This window comes from Canis aureus, chromosome 7, assembly GCF_053574225.1.
Source record: "Canis aureus isolate CA01 chromosome 7, VMU_Caureus_v.1.0, whole genome shotgun sequence".
Classification (NCBI taxonomy): Eukaryota; Metazoa; Chordata; class Mammalia; order Carnivora; family Canidae; genus Canis; species Canis aureus.
The window spans coordinates 4,703,836-4,728,594 of NC_135617.1; the positions used below are offsets into that span (position 1 = coordinate 4,703,836).

Sequence of the window (24,759 nt, forward strand, 5' to 3'; positions counted from 1 at the left end):
CTAAGCACAGAACCTGACACGGGGCTTGATCTCATGACCCTGAGATCGTGACCTGAGCTGAAACCAAGAGTAGGTCGCTTAACCAACTGAGCCACCCAGGCACCCCATGAAGGTGATCTTATTTTAAAAGATTTTTTTTTTTAATGTAAAAAGTCCGCTTTTTAAATACTTTAAAAATGTTAAGAAAGATATGGAGTAACATCAGCAAGATGGTACAGTAGGAAGCCCTAGATCCTCCTTTTTTTTATAAACAATGATTCAGCAACAATTCGCAGATTCCCTTTGTGAGAAACCCAGAAACTAATTGAAAGATCCTGCACCCTGGATGATAAATACAGAACCAGACTCACCAAAGCTGGTAGGAAGATTTAGGACACCCTCTTGCCAGAGTCCCTGCCTCTGGCCCAGAGCCATATGATCAGGAAAAGGCCCCTAGCTCTCTGTTTTTCCCAGAGGAGGAGAGGGGGTGATTTGCATGTCTGGCACCCCAACTTTTCCAAAGGAGTTCTCACAAGTCTAGCCCAGTCTAGCTGGCAGAGCCAAATGGAGACAGTGGCATGGGCTGGTAGATGCCATACATCCTCCTCAGCACAAAATGAGTGAATGAAAAATCCCACCTCTCAGCTTACCTCTGGAAAGAGAAATCCATGCATCCAGTACCCCAACTCCACAGCTATACAAAAACTGCCATCTGTCTTTCTAGTCTTGGAGCTCTGACAGGTTCAACACAGTCTAAGTGCCTAGAGGAGAACAAAGACTGTGGTTTGGACTGGCAGACACCATAACTCTGCCTTCTGCTCAACACAGAGTGGGTGAACAGAAACCACAGCTGCCTGCTTCTTCCTCGGAAAGGAAAGAGTTGGTAAAGGCTCCCAGAATCTCTAACTAAAATGATTGGTGGAAGTCTTCTGTATAAGGCTAGTCCATGAAGACTGGGAGACATGCCTACTTCGTCTAATGTAGGGCACCAACATAGAAAAGTCAAAGAAAATGAAGAACCAGGCAAAGATTCTCCAAACAAAAGAAAAAGTTAAATCTCTAGAAACTGACCATAATGAAACAGTTATATGATTTACCTGACCAAGAATTCAAAATAACAGTCATAAAGATGCTCATTAAGGTCAAGAGAGCAGTACATGAGCAAAATAAGAATTTTATCAGAGATAGAAAATATTAAAAAGTACTAAACAAATCATGGAGCTGAAGAACACAATAACTGAACTGAAAAATTTATTAGAGTAGTTCAGCAGTAGGCCAGATTAAGCAGAAGAAGGAATTAGGGAACTCCCAAAACAGGTCATTGACCATCCATGTGGTCTATAGAAAGGATGTCATTAGATCCATTTTGTTTTATTTTAAAGGGACTGACTAAATCGACACATAACATTACCTCAGATTCACATTGACAAATCTATATTATTGAAGAATTACCTTAATAATCTAAAACAAAAATACATTAAAATGTGATATAATTCTTTTGCCTATCAAACTAGTAATAACTTAATAACTTAAAAATTATTGAGTTGACAAAGATGAAAAGCAAACAAGCACTTTATCATGACTAGCTTGAATGTCAATTTTTTCTTATTTAAATTCAGTTAGCCAACATAAAGTACATATTTAGTTTCAGATGTAGTGTTCAATGGTAACATGTTCTGGAAAGCAGTGTGTTACTACATCTTAAAAACTAAATCAAGGCAGCCCAGGTGGCTCCTGCCTTCAGCCCAGGGCCTGATCCTGGAGACCCGGGATCGAGTCCCACGTCGGGCTCCCTGCAAGGAGCCTGCTTCTCCCTTTGCCTGTGTCTCTGCCTCTCTCTCTCTCTCTTTCTGTCTCTCTTTCTGTCTCTGTCTCTCCTGAATAAATAAATAAAATCTTAAAAAAAAAAAAAAAAACTAAATCATAGCAAGCCTTTTGAACATATCTAGGAATTTATCCTAAGGAAATATTTCAGCATCAGTACATAGCCATAAGGATGTTCATCACAGCATTGCATATAGTAATAGAAGATACTCAGTAACAGAGCCATTAAATTATGTTATAATTATATAATAGTATACTCAGTAGCTATAAAAATATGTAAGTATAGAGAAATAGTCACAATATATTGTTAGAAACATGTTTTATAGGACAGTATTTCTGTTTATTTTATTTAAAAATTGAATATAAAGTTTTTAGGATAGCTTTTTTTAAATTCTTTTTAACAGTTTTGTTCTGATACAATTCACATACCATATAATTCATCCATTTAAAGTGTACAATTCATTGATTTTCATATATTCAGTTGTGTAGCATTACCATAGTAAATCTTAGTATTTGCATTGTCCTAAAAAAGGAACCTGCATCAACTAGCCATCACCCTCCAGGCTTCCCTTTTCTACCCCCACCCCTATGAATCTGCTTTCTGTCTCCATAGATTTACCTGTTTGGGACATTCCTTATAAATAGAACCATATAATATGTTGCCTTTTGTGACTGACTTCTTTTAGTATATGTTGACCATATACATTCATACTGTAGCACGTGTCAGTACTTCATTTCCTTTTATTGCCAAATAATATTCCATTATGTGGATATATACCACATTTTGTTCAATCATCAGTTGATGGACACAGGTTATTTCCACTTTTTTGGCTGTTTCAAATAGTGCTGTTAAGAGCATTTGGGTATAGGTTTTTGTGTAGATGTATGTTTCCATGTTTGGATATATACTGAGCAGTGGAATCAGTGAATTATATGGTAACTCTTTGTTTAACAATTTGAGGAATTGCCAGACTGTTTGCCAATGCAACTATACTGTTTTACTTTCCCATCAGCATTGTATGAGGGTTATAATTTTTCCACACTCTTGCTAATACTGGTTATTATCAGACCCTTTTATTATAGGGTGAGTTCATTTTCTATAGTTTTTCTCTGTGAATTAATCAGGTATCATGGCTTTTAAAACTTTTTTATCGAAAATTTTGTGACTGTATTCTAAAAGCCATATAATTAAAGGTTGTGATGTATTTGAACCTTAATATTCTTTAAATGAATAAATATTATTCTTTATGATATACCTTTGGATTGTTTTTACATTTTAGTATTCAATCAGAACTTTTGTTCATGGCTTTGGTGGAAGGTTTTTTGTTGTTGTTTGCTTATTTTCTTAACAAAAAAGGCAGGGTAAAGAGGTTAATTTGTGTAAAGATTTAAAACAAAGAACAGAATGTATTTACACAGAAAATACTGATTTGACACACACTTAGCACAGGTATAACCTCATTAAAGTTATTTTCCTAAATAGTTACCAAATTACTAAAAAAAAATAGTTACCAGATTACTGATTTTTTTTTCCCCATGAACAGATAATGCATACTTTTAGACTGGTATTTACAGTGATAACCCAAAATCTCCATGTTCTTTAAAAACTCATAGATATGATAAATTAGAATTGTATAATTATTGCATCAGAAGCAGCATCTAAGAGGGTGTTAATTTTTTATAATAAAAATAGAGTAACATCAAACGAAATGCTGAAAATAATTATTAGACTTACTACCTTATCACAAGTACTGTTTTAAACTTTGTATATTTTCACTAAGTTTTATGCCCTTGAAATATATGAGATTTTCTAATGTTTAACTTCTGTACATATTTTGCTGAAGGCTCACATCATGATTACCTTCTTAAATCCTCATTTTTAATATGTAGGTTTTGGCAGAATTAATACTAGTTTCCAACGTCCACATTTTTCCATAATGTTCATGGCACGTATTCTCTTTTTAACAGATGGAAAATGGTTGATCACTACATTAGCCGTGTCCGTGGAAATCTCCAAATGTTAGAACAGTTGGACCTGATTGGGAAAACCAGTGAAATGGCTAGACTCTTTGGCATCCAGTTTTTACATGTACTGACAAGGGGTTCACAGGTAGGAAATCAGTTTCTTACATACTTGAAAGTTCTGTTAGTGACATACTTACTTTTGAGATGTTTGAAGTGATTTAATATTTTGAACTTTCTATGTGGTACCATTATATAGCTGGTTAATAAAATCTTGTTATTTTCTAGAAAAGCTTTAATTTCACTTAACAGCTTTACTTTTTATTTTCTCTCCATACCAACTTTCTGGCCACTACTAAATTTTTATGCTATTAAAAAAAAAAACAAATGGCTATGTCCCTGGGGTGATATTTTGCTCCTGAATACTGTCCGTGTGATTAGAGATACCTTCAAAGGCCCCTTAAACTAGGGAAGAGGCCCCAAAGAAAGCCTTCCTCTCTTGCTTTATATTCTTAATTTCAGCATACTCTATCTAACTCCCAACAAATAAGTTTCATGTAAAAAGGAAGAAGAAAATTTAGTAACCAATATAAGTGGCTGTATCACTTTTTTAAGAAGTTAAAGAAAAATAGGACCTTAGAAATAATTTAATTCATAACTTTTTAATTAATTTCCCAAGAATATGAGAGATTTGTCAAATGCATCACCCAAAAAGATTTCATGCATTCATTCAACAAATATTTATTAGTGTGTTGAACACTGTGCTAGGCATCTGAGATACTACATTAATTCACTCAGGTTCTTTAACCTCATAAAATTTTTAATTACTTTAATTACTGTAAGTTTATAACAATCCCCCAATCTACTATTTCAGTAAATATGGCAAAAATTGCATTCTAATTATTTTGGCATATTTATTTAATTATATTGCTTATAAGCTATTTATACCCCATCAAGTTTTAAAAGCGATTTGAGCTGGCTTTATAATCAAAGGTAAAGATACCTTAAAACAACATGAGAATATATAAACCTATGCTGGTTCTTGTGCTTTCCTTTTCTAATACTCCAAACTGTCTGCTTAATAATGGTTATTATAAACAATCAGTAATAGCTTGATTCAATTTTGTGAGAGATTGGTATTAATCTGACTACCTTTCAATTCTGGAATCTTTGTTTCCATCTTGGAAAATTGGAATACAATTTATCCATCTCAAGTCTCCTGACTTTCATTCTCTAATTTTCTCAAAAAATTTCTCAAAGGGAGGGGATCCCTGGGTGGCTCAGCGGTTTAGCATCTGCCTTTGGCCCAGGGCGCGATCCTGGAGTCCCGGGATCGAGTCCCACGTCAGGCTCCCAGCATGGGCCTGCTTCTCCCTCCTCCTGTGCCTCTCTCTCTCTCTCTCTCTATGTCTATCATAAATAAATAAACCTTTAAAAAAAATTCTCAAAGGTCATTGGCCAACTTTTCAAATGAAACTGTTAAACTGTACAGTCTTTCCTACAGCTGTTTATTATTATTACAGATGTTTTTAAATACAAGAAGAAATCTAATTTTGTCTTTCCAAAATTGCATATTGTATAAGTTATTTGATATATTTTGCAGTTTTTATAAAAGTTATAAGAATACAGAAAAGGGATTTATGAACGTCTTCTACAGACACCTGAAAGCTGACTAAATAACAAGTAGTATATAACTATATTGTAAGAATGCATCCTTGGGGCGCCTTGGTGGCTCAGTCAGTTAAGCATCTGACTCTTGATCTCAGCTCAGGTCTTGATCTCAGGATCGTAAGTTCAAGCCCCATGTTGGGGTCCTCCACTCTGGGTATGGAGCCTACTTAAAAAACCTATAAGGGGGTTCCCTGGGTGGCTCAGCGGTTTGGTGCCTGCCTTTGGCCCAAGGCGCAATCCTGGAGTCCCTGGATCAAGTCCCACGTCGGGCTCCCAGCATGGAGCCTGCTTCTCCCTCTGCTTGTGTCTCTGCCTCTCTCTCCCTCTATGTCTATCATGAATAAATAAATAAATAAAAAAAATTTTTTTTTAAATAAAATATTTTAAAAAAAAACCTATAAGAATGCAGCTTTATTCAGAAGAATGTCCCCTAATGATTATCATATTCAAAGACCAATGTATTTAACAATTTAAACTGTTTCTTCTTTTCTTCTTACTTCCACCTCTCTGCCTGCAGTACCGTGTGGAATCAATGATGTTGCGTATTGCTAAACCAATGAACTATATTCCTGTGACACCTAGTGTACAGCAAAGATCCCAAATGAGAGCCCCACAGTGTGTTCCCCTAATTATGGAGCCTGAATCTCGCTTCTATAGCAACTCTGTTCTCGTTTTGGATTTCCAGTCACTATATCCTTCGATTGTGATTGCGTACAACTACTGTTTTTCCACCTGCCTTGGCCATGTGGAGAACCTGGGAAAGTAAGGGTTGTTTTGTTTTGTTTTTTCATAATTATGTTGTTGTGCTTTGTACTTGTTACTAAAATTAGATTTTGAGTGTCTCTTTGCACTTGATACTGTCCTTTTGAGCAAGATGAATGGGCTGTAGCACAGCTAATTCATTCTTTGTAGTTACCTTACTAATTGATGTGGATGTGGAAAACTGTAGGACTAATTCAGCATCATGAATGGATGACTCAAATGAAGAAGATCATGAATAAATCAGTCTTGCAACTTATTTCATTCTCCACATCTTGTAATCTCTTTAAATGAGAGTTATATTTAATTTGTTGATAAAAACCACTTTTCATTGGAATAGTTTGAGGATTATGATCTATCTCCCTCCAGCTGTCACCTCCTCTTGACTTCTCTTAGAGATATTTTAAGTTAAATTGTTAAATCTTAATCTTAGGTTTTAGCTGTTCATGTCAACCGAATTTTATAAAATACATGAGAATAATATCTTTAATGTTCAAAGGAGTATATATTTTTCTCATAAGAAATACAGAGTCTTCCTTTATAATGATTTTTGTGTATTTAAAACCAAGTTATAGTGCTAGCTTAGAGTATACTTCCTTCCTTCATAGTATTCATGGAAATTATATTGGTAATCCTGTCTTTTTATTAAGAACAGAAATTTGGAAAAGTTATTTACAATATTTTTATTTAAAGCTTAAATTTTTCTCTAAGGAACTTCCTGTAAAGTGGTCATATGTTGAATTGAAATCTGGTATTTAAGTATAGATTTTCCATAAGTTTTAGGATAATCCCAAATAAAAAATGTTTCTTTTAATAAATTGTGACTATTTGAAGAACTGCTGTTTGGAAATTAGACATATATATTACTAAGTAAATGAATTCATGTTTAAATATTTAAAAATGAATTTCTACTGGAGTTCTTTAGTTCTTTCTACTAAAGATTCCTAAAATTGTCTAGTATCACTATTGTATGACTTGAGAAAGTATATGCTTAATGTTTTCTTTCTTAATAGGTATGATGAGTTCAAATTTGGCTGTACCTCTCTAAGAGTACCTCCAGATTTACTTTACCAAATTAGGCATGATATCACAGTGTCCCCCAATGGAATAGCTTTTGTCAAGGTAATACTCTCTTGTAAGTGAAAGGTATCGACTGTGGCTTAACCTTTGAAGAGTTGATTTAGATGCTGTTGGCATGTAATATAAAGAAAAAAAAAGTCTTCTTGAATATCTTATCTTTAAAAATAAAGATATGGGAATCTAAGAAATTACTTTTTAAAAACCATTTATCTTGTTTTGCATGAATTTAAAGTTTTTTAATTGTTAGATTTTAGTTTTTAATGAAATACTGAAAGAAATGTGCATATATACCTTCTGACCTCTGTTAGCATCTTGAGACTTAAATAGCTATTTGACAATCACAACGATGGTAACAGAAAGATTTAAATTGCTTTAATGTGTAAACTCTTAGTTGTTCTTCTACATTATTTTAAATTAAGACCATCTTAGAAGTGATATTCTCATGCATTTATTGATTGCATTTTTAAGATATCCAGATTAATAATAGAATCTCTTTTCTTTCTTCCTTATCTCCCCTTAAGAGAGACTAAGGAGAGCCTTATAAATGAATAAAGACAAATAGAGAGATCTAGGAGAAGATTATATTGCCTCTCTTATGCCAACTTCATTCCTTTTTTTTTTTTTTTCCTCTATTTCCTTAGCAGTGAGTCTGACTAGATCATGGTACAGTAGGGTGGTTGATGGTAGCATGGACCCCACAAGCCCTCAGATTCATTCTGGTGTACTTAGCAAAAATAGCATCATTTTCTACCAATAAGAAGATGCTGTGTTCAAAGACTACCCTAAAATTAGCTATTTAGATAGGAGGAAAATTCTCACCAGAGACTTCATGACCTATTCCTTTTGGAAAATACTACCTCTTTAACCTAATAACATATATTACATCTTAACATTATGACTGCTTCATAAGGTACACAGAATGAATTAGAGGTTAGAATATGTTTTTGTTGTCACATATGTAGTGGCTTGTTATATTATCTCCCTTTAACAACATTTTTAAAACTTGCATCTACATTTTGACCCAATATGTAAAGCTTAATAAAACTAAGATTTTTTAATATTCAGAAGTGTGATTATCCTATATTTGAGGTTTTAATTGTTCAGTCCGACATGCATTACCTTGCACGTGTCTGTGAATCATCTTCAAAGTTAATACTGTTTTGTGGTTTTCATTCCTACTGGAGTTCTCATAAATTCTCCCTAGTCTTGATTAATACAAATGATTTTTTTTTTGGCATCAACAAATTTTATCACCTCACTATTCATCCCCTCTTCCAGATTGCTAATAAATATAGGCCGGAGGGGATGGCTTAGTGGTCTAAGCATCACATTTGAAATACCTAGAGTCCCTGGAACTGCAGGTTTGAATGTCAGCAGAGTCAACCCAGCTCATCATTCTTCCAAGGTAGATAAATGGAGTTCCATGCAGATTACTGTGTGGGGTCATTAGGACGAGATCTTTAAAAACCGAGGTTTGTTATGAGTGATACAAATCCCGTGTGTCTTTCTGAAAGAGTGGGGGTTTGATCAAAGTTTTGCACAAAATTTCCCTCTGAACTTGTTGTATGGTCTCTTATGCACTAGTCGACATCCTCCTTCCTGGAGGTCTCTGAACTCACATAGTAGTGCTACATTAGAGTTATAAACATTATAGGAACCTTTTAGGAGAAAAGTCCTCTTCAAAAGAAAGAAAATGTGATGATTTTGTATTGATGGCCACTGGCCCTGTGGCCACTCAGTTGCTAGTATGTTTCAATTCATGACAGTTGGCCATTGTTAAACTTTGTGCTTCCTTCTTAGTTATCTAAATATATAACTTTTAAGGGATTTTAAATATTCTTTTTTTCTTTATGATAGCCTTCAGTAAGAAAGGGTGTGCTACCAAGAATGCTTGAAGAAATTTTGAAGACTAGACTCATGGTGAAACAGTCAATGAAGGCTTACAAGCAAGACAGAGCCCTTTCACGAATGCTCGATGCACGTCAACTAGGACTTAAGCTTATAGCAAATGTCACATTTGGCTATACAGCTGCGAATTTTTCTGGGAGAATGCCATGCATTGAGGTAAGTGATACAAAGCTGTAGTTTTTTCCAAGAGACTTAGCAGCATTAAATGAATATCTATTCATTGAAGTATTTTGTTTTGTTTAGACTAGAGTTTCATTTTCATGACATAAGATCAGTTTTTCTCATGCATACATACAGGATATTGGGGGTTTGGGGGTTTTCTCTGAGAACTCCTTATCATATACATATTTCTACATACCTAGATGAGCATACTGTAGCAAATTATTAGCATGAGATTTTAGTGCCACATTAATAGCAGTGCTTACATCCTTTGTACTAATTAATTCCATTTTAACGTATTGACAGATCTGATGTTAGGTTGGCCTCTACAAATGTCAGAATGACCAAACATTCCATGTTTACTAATGTACAATAGATATAAAGCGAAACCTTTGCAGAGGTAGTTGTAATTGAAAGACATTTTTCACAGAATAAGACTAATTTTTGCTATTTACTAAATTAGGGCGTTAATTTAACATGAATACAATATAGTGTGACAAAGAAATACAGTAACTTACCTAGTGATTGAGAATAGAGTAGACTTGTTTTATTGGTGATCTTTTTATGCCAAATGAAAGCCAGAACATGTTATACCATTTTATTCGTAGTAGTTCAAAAGGGGAAAGCAATGGAAGGATAAAGTCCCCACGCAGCACATAATGGGCAGAATAAACTATAAATACCTGTATAGCATGTAAGAAGCTCAAAGTTTCCACTTTTTTTCCGCAAGTAAAAAGCTGAACATACTGAAAAATCCAACAACTCTTCTTTAGAAATGAGGTCACAGGGCAAACCACTACCCCCAAAATTGAAGAGTCCAACAGGTAAATACAAGCAATCACAATTCACAAGAACAGAAACCCAAGAGCACAAACCTCTGCAGGAACCATGTTGTTCAGGAAATCTGAACTATAACTGATGAATTGCTGGAAATTCACTTTGGATAAGTCTGAGAGATTAAGACTCCAGGGCATCCAGTCATCAGGACCTCCACAGTTTTGTGAATTTTACCTCTAGGAGCTCAACCAGGTTCTTACAGGTTTTCTCCCACAGGAGAGAAATTCCCTTGTGCTTCTGGCACAGGGAGGGGAAAGGAGCCACTTTGAAATACACCAGAGCATTCTTTTCTTAACAAGATCTGCCTTCAGGCACAACTATTTAACTGGAGCCTAACTAACCTGAGAGGAAGAAAATACCCAGCTCCAAGTACTCTTGTCTTCTGTGTGAAGGAAGGGGAATATGCCAGCCCACTCTAACATCCTGTCCCACCAAAAATGGGAGAAAACCAGAAGCACATGCAAAGTCCCCAGTCCACAGAGATACAGTTTGACTGAAAGAACAAGACCTACTCATTGAGCTATAGAATACTTCCCCTCCCTCCACAGATTACCACCATTTAAAGACCTATATATAGTAGTCCTTTTTATCTGATACATCATATTCAGCTATCCAAAAAAAAACAAAAATTATAAGACATACCGAAAACCAAAAAACAGAATTTGAAGAGACAGAACAAGCATCAGAACCAAACTTAGATGTGACAGGGATGTTGGAATTCTCAAACCGCAAATTTAAAACAACTATTAGAATGCTAAGAACTCTAAAACAAAAACAAAAGGATGCTAAGAGCTCTAAATGGATCAAGTACACACACCCATGCAAGAACTGATGGGCAATGCAAACAGAGACACGCAGACACTAAGAAAGAACCAAAAAGAAATATGCTAGATATCAAAAACACTTCAACAGAAATGAAGAATGTCTTTGATAGGCTTATTATTGGTAGATTAGGTATGGCTGAGAAAAGAATCTCTGAATTTGAAGAAATCTCAATCAAAACTGATAAAACTGAAAAGCAAAGAGAAAAAAAGACTGAAAAAAGGACAGAATGTCCTAACCCTGGAGCAACTACAGAAATTGCTATTACATATAGCAGTTAGGGATTCCAGAAGGAGAAGTAAGAAAGGAACAAAAAATATTTGACACAGTAGTGACTGAGAATTTCCCCAAATTAATGTCAGACACCATAGATCCAGGAATTCAAAGAACACCAAACAGGATAAATGCTCATTTTCATAATACAGAAAATCAATAGTAAAATAAAAATCCTAAAAGAAGACAGGGGATAAAACATCTTGCCTGTACAGAAGCATAGATTAAGATTTACAACCAGGGCAGCCCCGGTGGCCCACCGGTTTAGCGCCACCTTCAGCCCAGGGTGTAATCCTGGAGACCCCGGATCGAGTCCCACATCAGGCTCCCTGCTTGGAGCCTGCTTCTCCCTCTGTCTCTCTCTCTGTCTCTCTCTCTCTCTGTCTCTCTCTGTCATGAATAAATAAAATCTTTATAAAAAAAATTATAACCAACTTTTCCTCTGAAACATGCAAGAAGAGAATGTAGTAAATATTTAAAGTGTTGAGAGAAAAACACTCCAGCTTAGAAATCCATACCCTAAAAAATTATTGTCCAAAAGTGAAGGAGAAATGAAGACTTTCTCAGACAAAAATTGAGGGAATTTGTTGGTGATAGACCTGCCTTGCAAGAAATGTTATAAGAAATTCTTTAGAGGGAAGGAAAATGATAGGTGAGAAACTCAGATCTATATTAAAAAAACACAATAGTGAAGTCAAAATAAACACTTATTTTTCTTATTCTTAACTAATCTAACAGATAACAATATCTTTGAAAATAATAACAACAATGTATTTGATTATATGTATGCTTATGTATGAGTAAAATGAATGATAGAAATGACAAAAGGGTTGGGAGGAATTTGGATTATTTCATTATTATAAAGTACTTGCACTACTGTGGACTAGTGTAGTATTTGAAAGTGGTATATTCCAAGGCCAAAACAAAGCAAAGAAAAAACTACTCATCAGAACCCAGCACAATTTACTCAGAATTATAAGTGAAATAAATTACTGTTTTAAACCAAAAAAAAAAAAAAAAAGTCAACTCAACATTTAACTCACTAGGTATTTGTTTGCTGACAGCTTCTCCTAAAATACAATTTGGTTTCATGTTTATTTAATAATTTAATAGTTTAACATAGCTATTTTAATGAGGTTATTTTAACCATTTCAAACAAAGCCCAGAGAAAAATCCAAAGGTCCTTGGCAATAAAACACAATCTTGATTCTCAAAAAAAAAAGTGATATATTGAAAGTAAATGTATATTGCAAAATCTAAGGCAACCACTTTTGTAAAAAGAGAAATAAAAATAATTGATGTGTAAGAAAGAGAAAATGGAATCCTATCAAAAAATGAAAACCACAAAAGGCAGAAAAAGAGTGGAAAACAAAAATAACAAAAAGGACAACATGTAGGAAAAAAAACTAATAAGAATGAAGTTTAACTCAACAGCATAACCAACTGAATATAGTGGGCACTTATAGACTGCTTCATACAACACCCAAATATGCATTCTTCTCAAGCTCACATGGAATATGCACCAAGACAGACCACATTCTGGGTCATAAGACACACCTTAACAAATTTAAAAGAACATAAATCATATAATGTCTACTCTTAAATCACAGTACAATTAAACTAGGTATCAGTAACAGAAAGAGCTGGAAAATCCCCACATGTTTAGAGATTAAACACCACATCTCTAAATAACACATGGGTCAAAGAAAAAAATTTTTTTAATATTTTTAACTAAAGGAAAACACAACTTATCACAGTTTGTGGGAATCAGCAAAAGTAGCCCTTGAGGGAAATTTATAATATTGAATCCGTTATTAGAAAAAAAAATCTAAAACTAATTATCTAAGCTTCCACCTTAGAAAACTAGAAAAACAATAAATTAAATCCAAAGTGAACTGAAGAAAAGTAATAATAAAAATTATATCAGAAATCAGGATGCCTGGGTGGTTCACTAGTTGGGCACCTGCCCTTGGCTCAGGTCGTGATCCTGGGATCTGCGATCGAGTCCCGCATCAGATTCCCTGCAAGGAGCCTGCTTCTCCCTCTGCCTGTCTCTCTCAGTCTGTGTCTCTCATGAATAAATAAATAAATCTTTTTTAAAAAATGTATCAGAAATCAATGAAATTGCAAACAAATCAAGTGAGAAAATCAAAGAACCCCAAAGCTAGTTCTTTGAAAAGACTTAATAAAATCAATAAGCCTTCAGCCAGCCTAAGAAAAAGAAGAAAGAGGACACAAATTGCTAATATCAGAAATGAAAGAAGAGACATCACTTTAGGTCCCATGAACATTAGAAAGACAATCCAAGGATACTACAAACACAAATTTGATATCCTAGATGAAATGACCAATTATTTAAAAGTTGTAATCTGTCAAAACTTACACAGAAAGAGTCTGAATAGGCTTATATCTCTTAAAGAAATTAAATTAATAACCTTCCAAAATAGAAGGTACCAGACCCAGATGGGTTTACTGGTAAATTCTACCAAACATTTAATGGAAAAAATTTTACCAGTTCTCTACAATCTCTTTCAGAAAATAGAAGCAGAAGGAATACTTTTTTTTTTTTAACTAATTTATTTATTTATTTATGATAGTCACAGAGAGAGAGAGAGAGAGAGAGAGAGAGAGAGGCAGAGACACAGGCAGAGGGAGAAGCAGGCTCCATGCACCGGGAGCCCGATGTGGGACTCGATCCTGGGTCTCCAGGATCGTGCCCTGGGCCAAAGGCAGGCACCAAACCACTGCGCCACCCAGGGATCCAGAAGGAATACTTTCTAACACATTTTGTGAGGCCAGCATAATCCTAATACCAAAACCAAAGACATTACAAGAAAACCAGACACCAGTATCTCTCATGAACATAGCTGTAAAAATTTTTAACGAATGTTAGCAACTCAAATCCAGCAATGTATAAAAACAATTATATACCACAACCAAGTGGGGTTTATCCCAGGCATGCAAGGCTGATAAAACATTCAAAAATCAACTAGTGAGTTCCAACACATCATACACAGGCTAAGTAATAAAAGCTACATGAGGGACACCTGGGTGGCTCAGCGATTGAGCATCTGCCTTTGGCTCAGGATGTGATCCCAGAGTCCCAGGATCGAGTTCCATATCAGGCAGGCTCCTTGCATGGAGCCTGCATCTCCTATCTCTCTCTCTCTCTCTCTCTCTCTCTCTCTCTCTCTCTCTCTAATGAATAAGTAAATAAAATCTTGAAAAGAAAAGCTACATGATCATAACAACAGATACAGAGAAAGCATTTGACAAAATCCAATCATAAAAACCTTCAGTAAACTAGGAAGAGAGGAACTTTCTCAGCTTTATAAAGAATATACAAAAAAACAAAAAACAAAACAAAACCCCACAAGCTTACAGCTAATATCATACTTAGCTATGAAAACCTTGAAGCTTTCCCACTGAGGTTGGGAACAAGGCAGGAATGACCCCTCTCACCACCACTGATTTTCAGCATCATAGAAGAACTGGAAGCTAGGGGATCCCTGGGTGGCGCAGCGGTTTAGCACCTGCCTTTGGCCCAGGGCGCGATCCTGGAGACCCAGGATCGAATCCCACGTTGGGCTCCCGGTGCATGGAGCCTGCTTCTCCCTCTGCCTGTGTCTCTGCCCCTCTCTCTCTCTCACTGTGTGCCTATCATAAATAAATAAAATTAAAAAAAAAAAAGAACTGGAAGCTAATGCAGTAAGACAAATAAAGGACTTAAAAGGTATACAGATTGGGAAGGAAGAAATAAAACTATCTTTGTTATATATGGCATAATTTTCTATGTAGAAAATCCAAAAGAATTAACAAAAAATCCTAAACCTAATAAGCAGTTATAGCAGGGTTGCAGAATACAGGGTTAGTACAACAGAAGTCAGTCACTTTCCTGTATACCAGCAATGAACAAATGAAACTTGAAATTAAAAATGTAACACCATTTATATTAAGTACCCCCCAAAATGAAATACTTCAGTATAAATCTAACAAAGTATGTATGAGATCTCTGAGGAAAATGACACAACTAGTGAAAGAAATGCAAGAAGAGCTAAATAAAAGGAAAAATATTCCATGTTGATAGATAAGAAGACTCTGTATTGTCAAGATGTCAGTTCATATCAATTTGATGTATAAATTGAATGCAATCCTAGTCAAAATACCAGCAAGTTATTTTATGGATATTGACTAACTGATTTTAAAGTTTACATGAAGAGGTAAAAGGTCTAGAATAGACAAGATAATTTTGAAGAATAAACTCATAGGACTAACAGTACCTGACTTTAAGACTTATTATAAAGCTACACGAATCAAGGTAGTGTGTAGTATTGGCCAAAGAGCAGATAAATAGATTAGTGGATCTATTTATAGATAAATAGAGTAGAGATTACAGAAGTAGACCCACATAAATACAGTCATCTGATCTTTAACAGAGGAGCAAAAGCAATATGATGTAGTGAAGATAGAAAAAGGTTTTTTCAATAAATGGTGCTAGGATATCCACAAACAAGAAAGAGAATCTAGACACAGACCTTATACCCGTCACAAATATTAACTCAAATTGGATCACAGAACTAAATATAAAACACAAAACTATAAATATAAAACTTCTAGAAAAAACAGGAAAAAATCTAGATGATCTTGAATTTGGTAATGGCTTTTTAGGTGCAATGCCAAAGGTACAGTGTATAAAAGAAAAGATTGATAAGCTGAACTTCATTAAAATAATTTTCTGCTCGGGATCCCTGGGTGGCGCAGCGGTTTGGCGCCTGCCTTTGGCCCAGGCGCGATCCTGGAGACCCGGGATCGATTCCCACGTCGGGCTCCCGGTGCATGGAGTCTGCTTCTCCCTCTGCCTGTGTCTCTGCCTCTCTCTCTCTCTCTGTGACTATCATAAAAAAAATAAAAAATAAAAAAATAATTTTCTGCTCTGCAAAGGACACTCAGGTGTGAAAAGATAAAAACATGAACTTGGAGAATGCAGGGGTTGGTGGCACTGACCCCCTATGGAGTCAAAAAATCCATGAATAACTGTTGATTCTCCAAAATTTAACTACAAATAGTCCAGTAGTCTTAATGATAACATAAACAACACATATTTTGTATGTCATGTGTATTATGTGTGGTATTCTTAAAATTAAGTTAGAAAAATGAAAATGTTACTAAAATAAAAGAAAATATATTTTCAATACCATATAGTATTTATTGGAAAAACCCACATATAAGGGGACCCATACAGCTCAAGCCTGTGTTCAAGAGTCAGCTGTATATACACCACATTTTCTTTATCCATTCATCTGTCAGTACACACTTAGGTTGCTTCCACGTCTTGGCTATTGTAAATAATGCTGCAGTGAACCTAGGGGTGCAGATATCATTTACAGGTATTGTTTTCATTTCCATCAGATATATACCCAGTAGTGGAATTGCTGGATCACTTGGTATTTCTGTTTTTAATTTTTTGAGGAACCTCCACATTGTTCTCTGTAGTGGCTACACCAGTTTGCAGTCCCACCATTGGTAACAAGGGTTCCCTTTTTTCCACATCCTTGCCAACACTCCTCTTCAGGGAATTTTCACCTTAAATATTTTTCTCATTATAACTTTTCAGGATCCCAACTAAACTGTAAAGCCCAGTTATTTTCCTTTTTTTTTTTTTTTAAATCCTCTTAGCCCTGTAACGTTTGTAATGTTCAAACTGGAACCATCTGGCACAAAGTAGCAGAATCACTTTTAATTACCACTCCTTCCTTCCTTCCCTCTTCCCCCTCCTGCTGCTGACTCCTTGGCCCTGCAAGGTCTTGCGGGCAGCTGCAAGAATTCAGACTCTTCAGTGTAATTAAAATAGGCCAGAGTAGGCAGTGGGAGGCAGACATTTAGGATCAGCATGTGTATGTCTCAAAGCATATTTGACTCTGACACTAGATGGCTCACCCTTCCAGCTATTTGCCAGCATATATTTTAAAGTTTATCTTGTTTTGAAAGTGGCAACAGGGATCCCTGCGTGGCGCAGCGGTTTAGCGCCTGCCTTTGGCCCAGGGCGCGATCCTGGAGACCCGGGATCGAATCCCATGTCGGGCTCCCGGTGCATGGAGCCTGCTTCTCCCTCTGCCTGTGTCTCTGCCCCTCTCTCTCTCTCTCTCTCTGTGACTAAATAAATAAATAAATAAATAAATGCAACAGATGACATTGAATCTTTCATTCAAACTTGAATTTCAACTAGATAACATGATTTTTAAAAAATCTCAGGATATAGTTCATATTCTCAAGGTTATCTTTTTTTTTTTTTAAGATTTTATTTATTTATTCATGAGAGACGCACAGAGGTAGAAACATGAGCAGAGGCAGAAGCAGGCTCCCTGTGGGGAACCCAATGCAGGACTCATTCCCATGATCCTGGGATCACAACTTGAGCCAAGGCAGACGCTCAACCACTGAGCCACCCAGGCGCCCCTCAGGATTTTCTTAATACCCAAATTACATTTCTGCTACCATTTAGTCTTTTGTTCATTTAATATTTCCTTTTAAAAGCAGCTATAAATAGCCTTTAAAACACATATTCAATCCTACATTTAATTCAGGTGATTCAAATTTCATAGTAAAAGGAGGATAATTGTTACTATTGTTTGCTTCTTAACACAAAAATGCATGATTCTTATTTTAAAATTTTTAAAGGAAAGCTCCATTTATGCCAAAGGGCAATTTTCCCAAACCCTTAGCTTTTATGAGTTTAATAAATGAAGCAGCAGTCCTATGCTGGTATCTTTACTTAACTATAAAATATAATTAGTTTGTCATATTTGTCAAGATCTACTATCTTTTTTGTTAGCTTATGACATGATCTTTGTTTCACTAATCACTAATGAAAGTACCCTTGTTAGGGGCACCTAGCTGGCTCAGTTGGTGAAGCATGCAACTCGAGCTTGAGTTCAGGCCCCATGTTGGGTGGAGAGATCACTTAAAAAAAAAAAAAAAGGTATCCTTGTTAGACATATATCTGCTACTTAATTTAAATTGAACACTTGAGGGATCCCTGGATGGCTCGGCGGTTTAGCGCTTGCCTTCGGCCCTGGGCCTGATCCTGGAGACCCAGGATCGTGTCCCTCATCGGGCTCCCTGCATGGGGCCTACTTCTCCCTCTGCCTGTGTCTCTGCCTCTCTCTCGCTCTCTCTGTGTCTCTCATAAATCAATAAATAAAATCTTTTTAATAAATAAATAAATTGAACACTTGATTTTCCATCATATAATGATACATTTTTCCTTGTATTCTGTATTACCTAAAAATTATATATAACCAATCATTGAGATTGAAGTTCAGACATTGACTTTTATGATAACTGAAGAAATGTATAACACTACAAAAAATTTTTTTAAGATATGCATACACACACTCAAGCACATACATGGAACAATTTCCTGGCTAATTGATTATAAAGGCATATAAAGAAGTCCTTGAATAAACAAGGCTTATTCTTCCAGGAATCAAATGAAGCTTTGTACCTTGTTTTGCTTTTGGTGGGTTTTTATTTTAGATTTTATTTATTTATTCATGAGAGACAGAGAGAGGGAAGCAGAGATAGAGGGGAGAAGTAGGCTCCCCACAGAGTGTGGAGTCTGAAGTGGGGCTTAGTCCCAGGACCTTAGGGTCATGACCTGAGCTGAAGGCAGACACTTAACCAACTGAGCCACCCAGGTGCCCCAAAGCTGCGTACCTTGTGTAAAGTGCAATCTGTTTTACTTACTAATACACTGACAGACGAGTCTGTGTATTGATAGGTTCCTTTCTTTAAATTCTTTACCTTAAGATGCCTGGGTGGCTCAGTCAGTTATGCATCTGGGGTTCTGGGATCAAGTCTCATGTTGGGCTCCCTGCTCCATGGGGAGCCTGCTTCTCCCTCTGCCTCTGCTGCTCCCCTTGCTTGTACTCACTCTCTCTGTCAAATAAGTAAAATTTTTTTTTAATTCTATACCTTATTTTCTTCTTGAGTCCTTATAGAAAGAATGACACAGAAGATTGTTTTGTTTTCTTTTTTACATCCTTTTCTCTTTGTTTCATTTTTAGGAATATTTAGTAATGAAAATTAAGTATTCTATGTTAAAACCTATTGATTTATACTAAGCTATGTTAAGAAATTACTTCCGATGTGTTTGTACCAACAGGTTGGTGATAGTATTGTTCACAAAGCCAGAGAGACCTTGGAGCGAGCTATTAAACTGGTGAATGATACCAAGAAATGGGGCGCTAGGGTTGTATATGGAGATACTGACAGGTAATGAACTTTCTGCTTTGGGAATCTCTTCAGATGCTCATTCCAGTGTTTCAAACGGCTTAAGGGTAATCTTTCCTAAAAACAGAATTCTCCTTAAGTCCTTCCCAGTCCTTACGATTTTGTGATCAGAATTAGCACAAGTCCTGAATTAACAGAAAATTTAAGTGTCCTGAGCCACAGACTTGTAGAGATTCCTGTGGCATCCCTGTAGGTAGCCAGGTAGATAACAATCTGCAAAAATACTGTATACACAAGAGTCTAGTCTTTAAAGAAACCGCTTTTAAGTTAAGTTGGCATGATTCTGATTGTAGTTAGTTTGTTTAGCTGTCTAGCCTTTAAGATCTTGAAAAATTCAGGGACACCTGGGTGGCTCAGTCAATTACTGACTTCGGCTCAGCTCATGATCTCAGGGTCATGAGATCATGCCCCGTATAAGACTCCACCCTCATCATGGAGTCTGCTGTCCCGCTGTCTGCTCCTCTCCTGCCACTTTGGCACTCACCCTCTCTCTCAGATAAATAAATAGAATCTTAAAAAAAACAAAAACAAAAACAGATCTTTAAGAATTCAAACCAAAAAACACAAACTCACAGAATGTCAGAACTGAAGAGAACTCTGGTGCTATTCAGGTCAGCAGTTTTCACATTGTTGGGAAAGACCATCAGAGACACATTCTCAGGTGTTGCCTAAAAGCAGATTCCCCAGACAAGAAACTTGTCTAAAATCATCCAACTAGTCAGCAGTGATGCCATAAATCAATACTTAGTGCTTTTTTTATTCCTAGCTAGTACTTTCTCATTGTCAGAATCCATAGGTATTTTGATTCTAATCAAAGAAATGTGTTCACAGTATTCGAGCTTTTGCTGTCCATTCACTATCTGATTCATTCAACAAATGTTTATTGAAATATACTGTATGATGGCAAGTCACTCTAGAACTTGCATTATCAATAGGAACAGTATCACTAATAGGGTACAAATTGGTTCCTAGGAAGCAAAACTTAAATAGTACAATGTGTTTGGGCCCCACAGAGTTCAACCCCATCCAACAATATTTTTTAATCCTTAGTAATTATTTTCTCTTATTAAATTACTTTTAACTTTTCCTTTGAGAAGACAATAAAAGTTTGAGAAACACTGCTTCAGGAATAATAATGCTTAGTAAAGTGAAAAGTTCTTAACTGAGAGGCGATCTGAATTCTCTTTTCTAGCTGTACTCCTGATTGTATGGTCATTAACAAATCACTTAGCCTCTCTGATCAGAATGAAGGAAATCCGATAGATGATGGTGAATGACCATTGCCTCCCTCCAATTTCATGACTGCTAATTTTATGAATCTTGAGGTCTAGCTAAGGGAAATCAGTTACGAAAACGTCAAAATTAGTGTTTGAAGAGTGTTGCTCTTTCTAAAGCAGTTATGCATTATTGTCCATTTAGAAAGTATAATAAACACACTGAATTCTTTTTTTCAATTAAATATTTTTTATTAAAATATAATTGACATACAGTATTAGCTTCTGGTGTACAATGCAGTGATCTGACAATTATATCCATTGTAAAATGTTCACCATGATAAGTGTAGCTACCAGTTGTCACCTAAAAAGTTATTACAGTATTATTAATTAGTGGTTCAAACAATTATTTTATACAATAGTGCTTCGCAATTATATTTATTGCTCCCTAATGGAATATGATTTCCCATCATCTAGAGTTCTCTAGAATCTCTTGGGTCAACTGTACTCAAATTTTTAAAATTATTTTTTGAAAAAGAATCTCTTGGGAAATTCATCTGAGTATAATTGAGAAAGGCCTCCTAAGTTATTCTAATAGCCCCATTCACCTCCTGCCATGTGACAGTCACTGTTCTATATGTATACTTGAATCTCCCAACACAAAGATAAATGTTATTTAACTAGATTAAAAGCACCAGTGACAAACTCACTTTAAAACATTTTTCTCTTTTTGTAGGCTAATCACCTCCATTCTGTTAAGTGACCTTCCCTTAGTCTTGGCCACCTGTCTTGAAGCTTAGCTAAAATAAAACTGGCCAAAACAACATAGATGGACTGAAACCCACTAACTACTGGGTAAAATCTCATATATATACCCTATAATAATAATTTTTAAGCTCTCAACTCCATCGAAGTATAATTTTGAACAAAAAAATGCACTATTTTTAAAAAGAAAATGCACAGTGTATACATAGTTCAGTATACACATGTATAGATCTATTTGACCAGTCACCACCTCAGTTAGGGTGCAGAACATTTTTATCAATGTAGAAAGTTCCATCTACCCTTTCACAGTCCCTCACTTTAATTGCCTACCACCAGGCAACCACTTACCTGATTTCTATTACCACAGCTTAGTTTCTCCTGTCCTAGAAATAAAAATGTGTACATAGGAACTTTAATTTCAAAGTGTCTTCATCATCACTATGCCTGACCATTTTAAGCATAGTGATCTTTTAAAAAAACAAAAGTTTGGTAGTTATATCTCAAATCAAACATACCCTTAGCATATGACTTAACAATTCTACTCCTGGATAGTTACCTAAATGAAATTTAAATTTAGGTCCACACAAAGACTTGATACAAATGTTTATTGCAGCTTTATTTATAATAGTCCAAAACCACAAACAATACAAATTTCCACCAAAGGGTGAATGAATAAACAAACATGGCATATCTATACAATGGAATACTACTCAGCAATAAAAAAGGAATCAGTTACTGTTACTTCAGCAACATAGATGAATCTCAAAAATATGCTGAAAGAAGCCAGACATAAGAGAGTACACACTGTATGGTTCCATTAATATGAAATTCTTAGAGGGGGGAAAAAAACACCTAATCTATAGTAACGAAAAGCAGGTCTTCTGTTGCCTGTGGCCAGGAGTGGAGAACTATTACAAAAGAGTACAGGGGAATTTTGGGGGGGTGATGAAAATTTCCTTAGTTTTTTAAGGCTATCATAGATTTAGTGGCTTAAACAACAGAAATTTACTTTCTCATAGTTCTAGAGGCTTGAAGTTCAAGATCAAGTGTTGGGAAATACGGTTTCTCTTGAAGCCTCTCTGTTTAGCTTGCAGGTGGTCACCTTCTTTCTGTGTCCTCACATGACCTTTCCTTTGTTCATGAGCATGCCTGGTGTTCTTTTGTATATTCAGATATTCCCTATTTATAACACCAGTAACAGTAGGCTCATCCTAACCACCTAACTTAGAGCCTCCTTTTAACTTAATCACCTCTTTGAAGGTCCTATCTCCAAGTATACTTGGATTCTGAGGTACTGGGGTTAGGGCTTCAGCATATGAATTTTAGGGGGACCCAGTGCAGCCCGTAACAAGTCTGTGCATTTGTCAGCATGAAACTGTACACTTAAGATGTATTCATTTTATTATATGCAAATTATATCTCAGCAAAGTTGATTTTTGAAAATCTTTCAAAAGGAGATTTTAAATCTATTTTAAAAATAAAGCTTTATTGATAAAATCAGATGGGCCTAACAAAAAAATATTATAGAAAGCTTCAAGTGTTTCAGAGTATATTAAAATTTAGATTAAGACCAGTTTTATTTTAAAGATCTTAATACTGAATAAATATTCATTTTTCTTACGCTTTTCATATCAGACTCTAAATACTATCTTCAGTATTGACAAAGCAAGAGCTTTTCCAAAGAAACCATCCAAATGAGATTTAAGGTCCAATATAAAAACATTTAAGAAATATGAGATTGGTTTATGTGGCCCCAAGACTAGGAACAAGAATCTTAAGGTCATGTTTCAAAATATTTTTCATTTCTACTATTTAATATCTTTCCATTAAAATTATAAGTGAAGGGGCACTTGGGTGGCTCAGTCAGTTAAACATCTGACTCTTGATTTCAGCTCAGTGTGGAGTCTGCCTGAGATTTTTCTTTCCCTCTCTGCCCTTCCTTCCTCCCTCCCTCCCTCCCTCTCTCTCTCTCTCTCTCTCTCCAAATAAATAAAATTTACAAAAAAATTATATGTGAAGATCAACTTTATAATCTCCCTTTTTAAAATATATTTATTGACCATTATCTCTGTTAGTCACAGATTGTGCTATTATAAAGTTAACTAGATTATGTTAGAGAAAAATGCCCAGTGCTTTAGTTTTTTGGTTTTGTGGTGTATTTTTTTTTGTTGTTGCTTTTTTTTGGGGGGGTAAGATTGATTGATTGATGAGACACAGAGAGAGAGAGAGTCAGAGACATAGAGGGAGAAAAGCAGGTTCCCTGCAGGGAGCCTGATGTGGGACTCAATCCAAGGACCCCGGGATCACGTCCTGAGCCAAAGGCAGACATTCAACCACTGAGCTAACCAGGTGTCCTGGTATTTTGTTTTTATTGGGGTTTTTATTGTTTTTTGTTTTATTTTTTGTATTGCAGGTTTTTATTTATATTAGAAATCCTTCATTGTTGACCTGCATATACTGCCGTTGGAATTGTACATTAGAAATAATGTTTCTGAAAACCAGATTGACCATATCTTTCAAAAAATATTTTTAGTGTATACCATTTACCCAGAAATTTCACTGATAGAAATTTGTTCTAAGCATACAATGTAAGTTCTTTCTATATAAAAGATATTATGCTAGGAGAGGTATGCCAAATTATCATATATGAAATATTTAGCAAAAGAATTTAACCAAATTTCAATGATGGAAGTTTAGTTAAATTATAATCTACCCATACATTGAAATATAGTACTACTGTTAAAATAATGTAAAAGAACTAAGTGACATGGGAATGTGTTAAGATGTACAATTAAATGAAAGGAGAAAGTTATCCAACAATAATGATCTGTGATCCCAAATGAGAAGAGATTTACAGGTATACCCAGAAAGGTTTGTAGTACCTTTTTTCTGAATGATAAGATTAGGTGGTTATTGCTCTTTATGTTTTCTAGCATTTCTTCAGTGAACATATATTACAAAATATATGTGTGTCTTTTTTAAGCTGGGTGGTTCTAGAAGGAAATTTCCTCCCATATCACAAGTAATCTTTATAATCACATTCTCTCTTATTTTATGACTGATGTAATTTTATGTTCTATGAAGCCATTATTGTCTAGGAATCACTCCAAGACCTTTTTGGCAGCTCTGATAGCTGAGCTGATCTGTGGTAGCCAAACTAGAAATGTTAGATGTGTTAAAGATCTGTAATAAGATATACAAGGAAAGTGTAGTA

The 24,759-nt window shown here is 35.5% G+C and overlaps 1 protein-coding gene across 6 annotated transcripts in view; it reads left to right on the plus strand.

The window, feature by feature from the left end:
- REV3L (REV3 like, DNA directed polymerase zeta catalytic subunit) overlaps positions 1-24,759 on the plus strand; it is a 177,305-nt gene that overhangs the window by 136,310 nt on the left and 16,236 nt on the right. For 4 of the 6 annotated variants that reach the window (XM_077902752.1, XM_077902750.1, XM_077902751.1 and 1 more), the window contains 5 exons: positions 3,772-3,913; positions 5,954-6,198; positions 7,209-7,317; positions 9,133-9,339; positions 19,439-19,548. In XM_077902752.1, the coding sequence (XP_077758878.1) occupies positions 3,772-3,913; positions 5,954-6,198; positions 7,209-7,317; positions 9,133-9,339; positions 19,439-19,548 (813 nt within the window). Of the gene's footprint in view, positions 1-3,771; positions 3,914-5,953; positions 6,199-7,208; positions 7,318-8,553; positions 8,681-9,132; positions 9,340-19,438; positions 19,549-24,759 lie in introns of those variants that run through there. The other 2 variants (XR_013382817.1, XR_013382816.1) reach the window with 2 other exon arrangements.